This window comes from Furipterus horrens, unplaced genomic scaffold, assembly GCF_987537825.1.
Source record: "Furipterus horrens unplaced genomic scaffold, mFurHor1.1.pri manual_scaffold_17, whole genome shotgun sequence".
NCBI classification, from domain to species: Eukaryota; Metazoa; Chordata; class Mammalia; order Chiroptera; family Furipteridae; genus Furipterus; species Furipterus horrens.
Genome location: NW_028327187.1, coordinates 105,477,953 through 105,491,153, shown reverse-complemented (window position 1 = coordinate 105,491,153; position 13,201 = coordinate 105,477,953). Strand labels below are relative to the sequence as shown.

General features: G+C 43.0%; 1 protein-coding gene and 1 pseudogene across 2 annotated transcripts in view; one reads left to right on the top strand and one right to left on the bottom strand.

Moving 5' to 3' along the window:
* ACOT9 (acyl-CoA thioesterase 9) overlaps positions 1-7,911 on the bottom strand; it is a 28,371-nt gene extending 20,460 nt beyond the window's left edge. For both annotated transcript variants that reach the window (XM_090264922.1, XM_090264923.1), the window contains exon 1: positions 7,703-7,911. In XM_090264922.1, coding sequence (XP_090121048.1) covers positions 7,703-7,722 — 20 coding nt within the window. In that variant the 5' untranslated portion in view covers positions 7,723-7,911. The remainder of the gene's footprint in view (positions 1-7,702) is intronic.
* Positions 7,794-12,082, top strand: LOC149991760 (jupiter microtubule associated homolog 1 pseudogene; annotated as a pseudogene).
* The last annotated feature ends 1,119 nt before the right edge of the window (positions 12,083-13,201 follow it).

Genomic DNA, 13,201 nt, shown 5'->3' with positions numbered 1-13,201 from the left:
ACCATATTGCCTGAGAGTGTAGTAGGCTATACCATCTAGGTTTGTATAAGTTCACTCTATGATGTTCACACAACAACGTAATCGCCTAACAATGCATTTCTCAGAACTATCCCTGTGTTAAGCTGTGCATGACTGTACTGTATATTGTCTTGTAGGGGTCTGTGCTTGTTTCTCAAGTGTATACATATTTGCATAGGAGGCTACTCCATAAATTATCTCTCCTGCTAGAGTAAATATTTCTTTTTTATTTTATTTTTCAGTTACAATTTACATTCAATATTATTTTGTGTTAGTTTCAGGTACACAGCATAGTAGCCAGACAATCATACACTTTGCAGTGTTTCCTTGATATTTCTAGTACCCACCTGGAACCATACATAGGTATTACATTATTGACTATATTCCCTATGCTGTACTTACTTCCCCGTGATTATTCTGTAACTACCAATTTGTACTTCAGTCCCTTCACCCTTATCACCCAGTCCCCCAAAACCCCTACCCTCTGGCAGCCATCAGTCTCAGACTACACATTTCTTTTTTTTTTTTTAATTTTAGAGAATCTTTTTTTAAGATTTTATTTATTTTTAGAAAGAGGAGAAGTGAGGGATAAAGAGAATGAGAGAAACATCAATGTGTGGTTGCCACTCACACACACGCAACTGGGGACCTGGCCCGCAACCCAGGCATGTGCCCTGATTGGGAATTGAAATGGCTACCCTTTGGTTCCCAGGCTGGCACTCAATCCACTGAGCCATACCAGCCAGGGCAGAGTAAACATTTCTTGAGAACAAACATGAATTAGATAACTATCTATAAAATAAAGAAAAGATATCAACTAGGTTTAATGAATTTATTATTACTCTTTCTACTTCATTAGGTTCAGAAGTCCAGAATCGATTTGGTAAATGAGTAAATTAATTATGAACATTAATTTTGTTCATTATCACACAATATTTCCTCAATAAATAAGATAAACCCAATTATAAGTTAATCAACTTTGAAAGCAGAATTAACCCTTTCCAGACTCAAACAGAACATTTATTGGACTTAGACAGAAATTTCCTAATCCCCAATAAAATAAAAGCTATTTGTCCAAATGTGCCTACCCTATTCTCCCAAAATAAGTTATTTAAGTTGGCTTTGATTCACTACTGCTTTAAGTGTTGACTCCTAATCACACTGTGTTATATCACAGATGACACACATATATTAGGGATTAACAAACTGATCTGTTGAGAGCACAGCTGAAGAAGGCAAGGCAGTGAAGAGGTCACAAACTCTAACCACAGCAGTCCCTCTCTATATCGCAGTTCACTTATCGTGGCCTCACTGTATCACGGGATTTTTTAAAATATTATATTTCATTATTTATCGCAGATTTTTCGCTCTCTCACGGGATTTTGCAGTACTGTATACATATGTTGTTAAAGTCACGAAGGTTTAAGAGTGTAGAATATGTTTAAGGACATAAGTAGTGTTTATAAAAATGTGGTAAAGGTTAATAAGGGAGTGGGAAAGGTTACTAAGGGACTAGGAACGGTTTATAAGGGTGTGGGAAGGGTTTATACAGCCTTAAAATATATATCAATACTAAAATAAATGTAAGGTTCCTGCCTCGCGGATTTTCACCTATCGCAGGGGGGTCTGGAACGTAATCCCCATGATAAGTGAGGGAATACTGTATTGTTACTCATTCTAGCTCAAGTTACTAGCAAGTTCTTACTACCTAATGCCGGGACAAGTGATGACTACCTCCCCCCAACAAAAAGTATGCAGTCGTACCTCAGTACTTGTCAGCTTAAGAACTCGTCAAACCCCGTAACTGTCGCATTTTGACAAGGAAAAAAATGTTTCATCGCTCAGTGCTTGCTTGGGACTCTGCACTTGCTGGAACTTGTATGAGTCACGATGCCGCCCCACAGGAGAAAACACTACATCGTTAGGTACTCATCGCTTTTGGCACTCGTCACGAGTTCCAGAACGAATTAACAAGAAGTACCGAGGTACCACTGTATTTTTTATTTTCTTTAGAGCCCAATTTCACTATAGATTTCCCTTCTAAATTATATACAACATTCAGGAAAAGTCTCTCTGTAAAAATATTTGGTAAAACCTACATATAGTCTTGATACTTATGCTGCCAGAACAAATCCTTGCCCTTTCACCAAATCAACTAATCTAACTGCAAAGAACACATAAACATGAGCACCTGCTCAGTGGTCGATTAACTCCTTAGCCATGCAGTCATCACACTGGCTGGGATACCGTCCCTGCCAGTCCACTAAGTGCAGAACACTTAAAGAGTGTTTGGGATTTTGGTTTGGGATTTATTCTTTAATCACATAGCTAATAAGCCTCTCTATCTTATATATTCTGGATTTATTTTTTCACAATAAACTTACCATTTTTGTGCTTTTATATGTATATTAATATTTCAGTCTTCTAATTTGCATTTTCTCAGAATATGATCTGAACTTTTTCTCACTATTTCATTTCATGTATTTTGTGTAGGTTCACACCCTTTCCTGAAGAAAACAGCACTTCATTCTGCCTTCTCAGAAACTAGCATTCTGCAACTGAATGTATTGGGCTTTAAAAAGCACACTGGAAAAAGCTAATATTTTTCATTGCTACTATTAGCTGAAAGAGAAAAAAAAATCATGCCCTCAATATATTAGTTAGCAATTATAATAGATACAGTAGATGCTCCCAATATAAGAAATGAGATCTGCCCTGGATGGTGTGGCTCAGTGGACTGAGTACCAACCAACCTGTGAACCGAGGGGTCGCCAATTCAGTTCCCAGTCAGGGCACATGCCTGGGTTGCAGGCCCGTCCCCGGTTGGGGGTGTGAAAGAGGCAACCACACATTGATGTTTCTCTCCATCTCTTTCTCTCTCCCTTCTCTAAAATAAATAAATAAATAAGATTTTTTTTTAAATGAGATCTGACTCTGAGAAGCTAAATATTTTGAATAGTCATCACTAACAGGAGGTATAGAACCATCTCACATACTTGGGTAAATACACATATACACAAGCATTTTTGTTTTGTTACCTTAAGAAGCAGCATTTTCTGAAAAGTCATGAAAACCATCCCATCCTGCCTGAGTGAGAGGCAGTATAGTACAGAGGTTAAGAGCCTGAACATGCCGTTTGTTAGCTGTGTGACCTTACGCAAGTTATTTAACCCCACAGAGCTTCAGTTTCCTGATCTGTAAAATGGGGATAATAATAGTACCAATACCATAGGATTGTCATAAGGATAAAGAAGTTAACACATATTAAACCCTTAGGAGCAGCCTGATACACTGATAGGTCCTCAAAAAAATTAGCTATTACTATTCCAGAAAGTCATGCTTCTCTGAAGTCACTCCTAAAAGTCAAAAAAGGACCAGAAATTTAGAAAGCATAAGCTAGGCACCATGATGAGCCATCTCTGAATGGCAAATCAGATGGAGATAGTAAAGGGAGTTGATGAATATAAAGAAATACTTGGGCCATATTATTTGGAACACTGTGGTCCTGCAGCCTTGTTCTTTGCATGCTGTCTTAATAAATTTGGAAATACATCCTTGTAACACAACAAAGGTATAATTTGAACACATTAAAAACTGTTGACTGTACTAATTATATATTGTTACAACAAATTTCTATTATCCTGAAAACATTCAGCTTATAACTTCCTACAGTTTGGTATCCTATCTACCGATAATCTGATGAAAACTGATATATAAAAATGGTATATACTATTTCAGAAGGTTCACAGACCACCTCCTTTTGACACCCCCATAGGTCCTTATATTAAGAAATCCTGATTCAGACCAACCTCCTGAAGAAACTGAGGCCCCAAAAAATTAGATGACTTTTCCCAGTGTCAGTCAAGTAGAGCCCAGTTCTTCTGATCCCAATCTCATACATGTATATGTATATACATACATGTGCAGTTGCTCTTTTCACAATCTCAGCTACTTCCCTTTAAATATGCAGCAGTGAGGTGGAGGGAGAGAGGAAAATAATTTAATCACTACGTAACACCTGGGTACCCCAGTTATTGGCTTATTCCCTGAAAAGCCCTTGGGAGTTTTAGAGCAAAACTCTTAGGCCTTTAGAAGAAACTGTCTGGAGGCTTTGGGGACATTCAGGCCCTAGGACTCCATGACCAAACCTTTCCAATGAAAGGAGACCAAGGAGCCCAACCTCTCCATGGCTTGCTTAGGGAGTCACAGAAGTTACCTGAAGGTGTGAACCAGAAGTGTCTTAGTTCTGCTCTGGGTCCCAAGTTTAGGGTGGGGGTCTGGGAAGTTTTCAGTAAAATAACAGACAATGCTACTCATGTCCTCCACTCAGAGGGAGGGCATCAATGCGGAGACTAAACAAATTCAGGTGACTCTTTTGTGAGGCAAAAGAAAAGAAGCTACAAATATTGCCCACCTGTCCAATAACAATCATCTCAGATAGTCTGTATTCATGGACACTAACAGAGCACCTGCTTAAGGTTCAACAGAACTCACAAGAAAGGAAGACAAGTTTATCAGCATTCAGTGAAAAGAAGAGGACTTCCAAATTGGGGGAGAGGAGATCAAGAAAGGTTTCCTGGGACTTCTGGCCAAGATAGAGGCGTAGACAGACACACTGCGTCTCCCTCCACAACTAAAAAGGAATACAACTACCTCAAAACTAGAAACCACAAGAAATTCCAGAAAATCAAACTGCATGGAAGTCCAGCAAACAAAGATATAAAGAAAAAATACTCATCCAGACAGGTAGGAGGGGCGGAGCCAGGGCGCAGAGGACGCGATGTGATGGCAGCAGCAGTGGCAGGCTGCTGGAAAGCGCAGTCACATTTTAAAAAGTCAGGAGGGACACCTGGCGAGCGTTCCCAGCTCCTCACTGGACCTCGCAGTTCACAGTCTCAGCACTGGAGAAAATCAAGCCTCATTGCTTCTGACTGTGCAGACCAGGGGGGGTTGGGGTGCAGGCAGAAACTGCTGGTCTCAGCATAGTCCGCTTGTCTAAAGGGCCCCCATGGTCCTAGAACGTCCGCAGACCCACCCACTCTGGGAACGATGGCCAGGGCAGCAGCTAGAGGAGCACCAGTCTGGTGCAGAAGTGGGAGAGGTGCCTGGAAAAGGGGCGAGTGCTGGGCAGGCAGCATTGTTCCCTCTCAGACTCCTCCCCCACGTACAGCGCCACAACGTGGTGAAATAGGTCGCCCTGTACTAACAAATTCCTAAGGCTCCGCCTTAGGAGTGACAGCTCTACCTGGGACGCAGAGGCAAACAAACACAGGAGCCTGTCAGAATGAGGAGACAGAGAAGTATGGCCCAAAAGGGGGGACAGATCAAGGTTCCAATGTGAGAGCTAAGCGACGAGGAGATAGACAACCTAACAGATGCAGAATTCAAAACACTGGTGATAAAAGATGCTCACAGGCTTGAGAGATATGCTTGAGTACAGCAAACGCATAAGGGAAGAAGTGAAGGCTATGCTAAGTGAGACAAAGGAAAATCCACACAAAACCAATGGTGAAGGGAAGGAAACCAGGATTCAAATCAATGATTTCGAACATAAGGAAGAAAAAAAGTCAACCAGTACAGAATAAGGAAGCGAGAATTGAAAAAAATTAAGAAAACTTCCCAAATTTTGCAAAGCAGATGGGCATACAGGTCCAGGAAGCATGGAGGGTCCTGGGCGAACTGGACCCAGAGGGGACCACATCAGGCCGCATCATGACTGAGATGCCAAAGGTGAAAGATAAAGAGAGAGTCCTGGGGGCAGTAAGAGAGAGGCGGACAGTTGCCTACAGGGGGGTACCTATAGGACTCTCAGCTGATTTCTCAGAGGACACTTTGCAGGCAAGAAGGGACTGGCAAGAAGTATTTAAAGTGATGAAAAGCAAGGACCTACAACCAACATTACTCTATCCAGCAAAGCTATCATTTGGAATGGAAGGGCAGATGACGTGCTTCCCAGACGACGTGAAGCTAGAGGAGTTCATCATCACCAAGCCGTTATTATATGAAATATCAAAAGGACTTACTTAAGAAAAAGATCAAAACTATGAACACTAAAATGACAACAAACTCACAACTATCAACAACTGAATCTAAAAAATAAAAACAAAATCCAACTAAGCAAACGAGAATAGGAATAGAATCATAGGCATGAGGGTCATTTGGAGGGCTATCAGCTGGGAGGGGGGAGGGGAAGAAATGGGGAAATGATATAGGGACTAAGAAGCATAATCTGTTGGTACAAAATAGACAGGGGAATGTTAAGAATAATATAGGAAAGGGTGAAGCCAAAGAACTTATGTGCATGACCCATGGACGTGAACTAAGGGGGGTGAAATTGCTGGAGGGAAGGGGGGTACTGGGCAGAGGGGAGCAAAGGGGAAAAATTGCAACTACTGTAACAACATAATCAATAAAATATACTTTAAAAAAAGGTTTCTTGGGAGAAGGCACATGGGGCAAGACTGTGGAGCTTGTAAAGGGCCTTTCACATTGTGTCCAATGCAAGGTAAAGCCTTCTGTGGTCCTTCTTTTAACCTGACTTTCAAACTGTGTTCAAACAGTGTAATAAATATTTTTTTAAAGATTTTATTTATTTTTAGAGAGAGGGGAAGGGAGGGAGGAAGATATGAAGAGAAACACCAATGTGTTGTTGCCTCTCATGCTTCCCCAACTGGGGACCCGGCCTGCAGCCCAGGCATGTGCCCTGACTGGGAATCAAATTGGCAATTCTTTGGTTCGCAGGCTGGTGCTCAATCTACTGTGCCACACCAGTCAGGGCAGTTTTTTTTATTTTTTAAGTGCTATAAACAATAAACAAGAGAGATACACACAGAGTACTTTTCTCAACTAATAGCAAGGTCCACAGGAGGGAACTGATGGGGATCAGTGTGAGAACCATTGTGGTCCCTGCCACAGGGGCCGGCGCACCTGTAGCCTGATGATTCCAGAAGCCAGAACAGCAGAGAGGGCCCGTGGGAGGAAGCCAGGAAGAAAGAATTTTTAAAAAGCTGCAGTGCTCTGGTGAAGGGCATTGGGAGAGAGCCAGACATGCCCTGAAGTGACGGGATAGTGTCAAAAACAAAATAGTATCCTCCTCGTCCAAGTGACCCAATCAAAGCTCCCCACCCTTGCTTTGCTGTTGCCCATTAAAACTAAAGTTCCAATCAGCACCAGAGGCCCCCGTCATACAGTCCTGAGAGCCCATTAGGTACCCTACAATCTCTGCCCACATTACAACACACTCAAGTTTGAGTCCAAGCAGGCCGAGCACTTAACCCTACAAATGCTCTCTAAAGGAGGGCAGAGGACTGGAAAATTAATGTGTAACTCCAAATATTAGCTTTCTGACAAGGGGCTACCCCCAAACCACACCCCTGATGAGCAAACGGAAAAGAATTTCAGGGCACACCCAACTTCCTCCCTTAAAGTGCCGCTTCACTTTTAATATCACACTCAGAGCCTGGAGACGCTAAGGTGGGGAGGACGATGCCCCACTCGGGGCCGGCAGGCCCCTGTGGCACGCTCGCGGTAGGCGGGCGCCTTTTCCCACCACCCACCCTCACTTTCTGCGCAAATGTCCCTCCCGCCGCCAGCCCGGACCTTCCGCCCACGCCAGCTAACAGAGTGGAGCGCAGGCGTAGACGCCCCCAGCGCGCGCCACAGCAGGCCCCCCCAAGCTACTTACCGAAGCGCTGCACGCCTCATAGCGCTCTGCAGCCGCGCACAGGACCAAAGACCCGGGCCCCCCGCGCCTGTGGTGGAGAGTAGTAGACGTAATGGACAGTGCAAGAGCAAGTACGACAGCCACTGCGACAACTTTCGCAAAAGCGGGACCAGATCTCGCCTCCCAGGACCGCACCCTCACCACCAGGCCTCCTGGGCACCTCCGCCCACGCTGCCTGGGGGCGGGTCCTCGCTGCCCAGGGGCGGGGCCACGCTAGCCTGAAGCTCAGCTCATTGGCGGGAAACTGGAATCGTTCATGTAGAGCTTCCGACGCAATCAGCTGGGGGGAGCACATTACTGACTGGGGGCCAGCTTAACAGCGCCATTGTTGATTAAATACACCACCGAGCATGGCCAGGGTGTGACATGGGCGGGAAGTGTGACGAGGTCCTTAGAGCTTGTCTCCGTTATCCCTCTTCGTTGAAGGACGCGTGACTTTGACTGCCACGCCTAGGCTCCCAGTCCATGATTCTTGATTTTAACTGTACCTTGGCATCTTCTGGGCAGTTTTCCAAACTACTAATGCCGGGCTTCACCCTCTGGAGACTCTGATTTAGTTAGTCAGGGGTGTGGCAGGAGCCACAGGTGATGCTAAAATAAGCAAAGGTTGAGAACAAGTGACCTGAAAGGGAAAAACAGAACTGTTCCTCTTCTAATCTTGGCCTGCCCCCTGGTGTTGAAAAGTTGGACATCTTGGGCGGCCCAGAGAAATTCAAGGCCACAGCGGTAAGACGATTTTACCCTAGCCCCTTAGTCTCCACTTCATTCAACAAATTCTTTCTTTAAGGATTTTATTTATTTACTTTTAGAGAGAGGGGAAGGGAGGGAGAAAGAGAGGGAGAGAACCATCAATCGGTTGCCTCTCACACACCCACAACTGGGCACCTGGCCCACAGCCCAAGCATGTGCCCTGCCTAGGAATCGAACCAGCAATCTTTTGGTTTGCAAGCTGGCGCTCAACCCACTTAGCCATATGAGCCAGGGTTCAGCAAATTCTTTTATTTCATTTTATTTTAGAATTTATTTCTTAATCTTTAGAGAGAGCGGAAGGGAGGGAGGAAGAGGGAGAGAAACATTAATGTGTGAGAGAAACATCCATCAGTTGCCTCTCACACACCCCCAACTGGGGACCTGGCAGAAACCCAGGCATGTGCCCTGACCGGGAATCAAACCGTGAGTTCACAGGCCTGCACTCAGTCCCCTGAGCCACGCCAGCCAGGGCCAATAAATTCTTTTTTTTTTAAGTATATTTTATTGATTATATTGTTACAATAGTTCTAATTTTTTCCCCTTTGCTACCCTCCACCCAGCACTCCTCTCCCCCAGCAATGCCCCCCCCCCACATCCATGCCCATGGTTCGTACATACAAGCTCTCCCGCTTCACCCTTTCATCAATAAATTCTTATTGAGCTGTTTCCAGTGTACTAGATGTTCTTGTAGATGCTGGGGATACAACAAAACAGACAAAAATTTCTGCCTTTAGGGGGCTTACCTTACAGGAAAAGAAAACAAGTCAGCAAGCAAGTTAGCAAATAACATTTCAAACGCGGAAAAGTGGTCTAAAAAGGAAATAAAACAAGGTAATAGAGGGAATCTTTTGAGAAGATGCTCATTTCCTAGGAGACAGGGTCCATATTCTGCTTCTGGTACTCCATGCTTAGCAAAAACTTGCCAACTTTGATCAAATAATGCATTCTGCTGGGATGGAGTTTTGGAGGAGTCTTGGTGAAAAGACTGGATAGTGGCCTGGAAAGTCACAGAGAAGAAGTGACATTTGAGAGAGTTCTTCCCTTAAAGGAAGAGATTAAATTATCTAAATTGAATTTTTCACTTTCATAACTAAACCCTTTATAAAGAACCTAAGATAGCTTTCAAAAAATTAACGGGGAACATGTTTATTTGCCTTTCTGTCTCACACTACCATATATACCTGGCTAACTTAAGTGTGTTGTTTTAATTAAAGGCACCCGTGAGAGCTGGCCGAGTATCACTGCATCAATGGCCCAGTTGAGCATTTCCTGGAAGGAGAGTTCCCTGAATGACCTGGCAGGGTCACCATCACTACTAAGTCAGATAAAACTTGTACTGGAGGCAATTAGGGTTATGCGTCCTCAGCGGAAGTGAGTCGAATAAGCAAGACATCCCTTTTTGCTGCATTTTTTGATGACTCAGTTCCATTTCCTGTGGGAATATGCCTCCCAGGAGAGTTCTGAGCTGAGCGCCCGCTCACTGAGGGAGAGTCACCACTTGGCTAACATGAACTCTGTCCTTGGATAGACAGATCTTCAATCCACCTCTTCCTTGTGTCATGTTTGTTCAAGTCAAGACACATATATCATGTGCCTACTCTATAAGAGAAAATCTGCTTGATGCTGGAGCCATAGGCTGAAAACAGCAGTCCCTGCCTCAGAGGAGCTCACATGTGGCTTCCCGACTCATTTCACAGATAAAGGAAACTGATGTTCTGGACTTTCTGGTTTCTTGCTCTCGTCTGTTCATGCTATAGTACTCCCTTCATTGAGTATCTTCCTCCCTTTGTGGACTCACAGGGCCTAACTGAAGTTCTTCTTTTAAGAGAATTTCCTGACTCCTGTAATCATTCTTAACTTTTACTTTTTCTGCATTTCTATTTCACTAAGTCTGTACCTGACAATTCATCACTTAATTATACTTTGCCTTGTATTCTTTCTTAATTATTTGAAGTATCCATCATGGTACTCCAATAAAACTATAAGCTTCTTGAAGGCGTGAGTCATCTTTTAAATTTCAAGTCTGGGTACATAGTTAATTCTCAATATCTAGTTACCATTTAATTGACTGGATGATGAAAACCAGCTTTTGAGCAGGCTAGTAATGGAGGGAGATGAATAGTAAGCAACCTCCCACCTTCAGAAGATAGTTTAGTCCTAACCCACCCTTCAAAAACCAGCTGGGCTGGGTTTAAAGAACCTTCCACAAGAGCATAATATAAAAACAAAAAGGACCTACATTGTACGTAGATCATATTCATGATCCATCCAAAACAAGCAAGCAGAATAGAAACAGACTCATGGGTACAGAGAACAGACTGACAGTTGCCAGATAGGAGAGGGTTTGGGAGGATCTTGAAGGGTGTAGATTAACACATGGATAATAGACAGATTAAATTAAATTTAGGATGCTGTGGAGGGTAGCTTTTGAGGTTGACATTTATCACAGATTAACTAAGTTGTTCTCCCATGCAATAAATCAACCCTTTTTCACTTTTTTTAATGGTTGAATCATATTCCATTGTATATATGCACCACTTCTTTATCCATCGCATATGCTCTTTGACCCAGCATTCCAGCCTTAGGCAAATACTTTATAAATTACTGCTCCTGTACTCAAGGACATATACAAGAATGATCATAACAGCATTTTGTTCCAAATGGTGGGGGAGGGAAAAAGGAAGCAATCTAAATGTCCATCAATAGGAAAATTTGTTTAATCTTAAATCCTCTGAGGATGAATTTTAATCCAATTAGTCCATAATAATTGCACTAATCACAGGGTTTCAAGATCAATACTCCTTTTAAAGGATACATTTAAATGCTTATAATTTAGGTGATGGAGGCTCCCACAGTGGTTGCTGTCAGTGGGGTGGGGAGCTCTGTGCGCCTCAGACTGAGCCCTTCAGCCCCCTGCTTCCCCTCAGCCTACCTCGCTCCTCAGCACCATGACCACCACCACCACCACCACATTCAAGGGCATTGACCCCAACAGCAAGAACAGCTCCCAGTTTTCATGGCCTTCCACTGGCGGATCAAATTTTTCATTAGGCTCTGATGAATCATCAAAACAACACATGAGCCCTTGCTAGTGTGGCTCAGTGAATTGAGCATCAGCCTGCAAACCAAAGGGTCACAGGTTTGATTCCCAGTCAGGGTACATGCCTGGGTTGTGGGCCAGGTGTGCAAGAGGCAACCACACACTGATGTTTCTCTCCTTCTCCCTCCCTTCCTCTCTCTCTAAAAATAAATACAATCTTTTTTAAAAAACACATGAGGAAGAACAAAATAGCTTCTAGCATCTTTGGGACAATTGAGGAAAATCCCCCTTCATGGGCCAAGTCAGCAGGGGCCAAGTCTAGTGGTGGCAGAAAAGATAGAGTCATCTGGACCACAAAGAAGGAACTTTTCCAAAGCAAACTCTGGAGACTTCTTAATTCTGAAGGGACAAGGTGACATTCATGAAAACATGGACACAGACTTGCAGGCCAGCCTGGGACAGAGTGAGGAGACGCTGTGCCCGCTGCTCCAGTGCTCAGCCTGGTAAGAAGAAACCCCCCTGGTGGCAAGTCCAGCCTTGTCCTGGGTTAGCCCCAAATGTCCTGAACTCTGTCGTGTTGTTTATTTGTTTTCTCCATGCTTGTGAACTGCACATCTTGAGCCTGACTGTACATCTTTTGGATTTGTTTCATTTAAAAAGAAGCACTTTAAAAAACAATAATGAAACATAAATGCTTATAATTTAATATTTCCTTCGTCTATCCCTTTCACACATATGAATAAGTTTAAACATTCCAAATAGGAGAAACATGCACTCTTGGGATATTCTCTGGAGAAAACTGTGTGATTCTCTGTCTCCCATACCGGCTCACTGGGTTGAAATGCCTTGTTGAATTCACCATGGTTCAGGTACTAGCCCTAGATATACAGGTCAGACACTTGACTTGTCACTTCACTAAAGTTGAATCTGTGTCCCTAGCAGGACTCACATCAACCAAAAGACTAATAAATGAAATAAGAATATTAATCTTGTAACTCATAATGAATGTAGGCCTGCTTGGGGGCCAGGAGAAACCCAATTATAGTCAGAACATTTACTGATGAGTATGACATCACTTGCATTCAGCTAAGATTCATTTACTAGAAATTAAGGACCATGAAGGCAAAGATTTTTCTTTGATTTTCTATTGCTATAATAACTATGGAGAATACAACCATGCCTGAAACAATAAAAATCTGTCAAATAAGGATGGATCTTGCTCGTGGCTCCCCAAGTCTGTAGGTTCTGAATTGCAATTCTTCCTTTTTTCCCAAATAAATCTTTTTGGTGATAAAAATCTGTCAAATAAATGATATAGTTAAATAAATGTTAAATAAGGAGAGACAATATGTAAATACCCATCTCAAAAGTCAACTACTGGAGTTCTTGCATCAGTCAGGGTATCTTGCTCCAGGACACAGCCAGAGTGATCAGTGCCAATTTTGGCCTCTTAGATTCTTCTTTTTCTACGCTTTTAGGACTGATCCTAGCAGACACCTTTAGTTGCCTCCCCTATCCATCTCAAAACACAAAAGGAAGACTTCTGGGGAACAGCAGTCCCTCTCTATATCGTGGTTCACTTATCGTGGCCTCACTGTATCACGGGATTTTAAAAAATATTCTATTTAATTATAAAAATCGCGGATTTTTTGCTATATTGCAGGATTTTG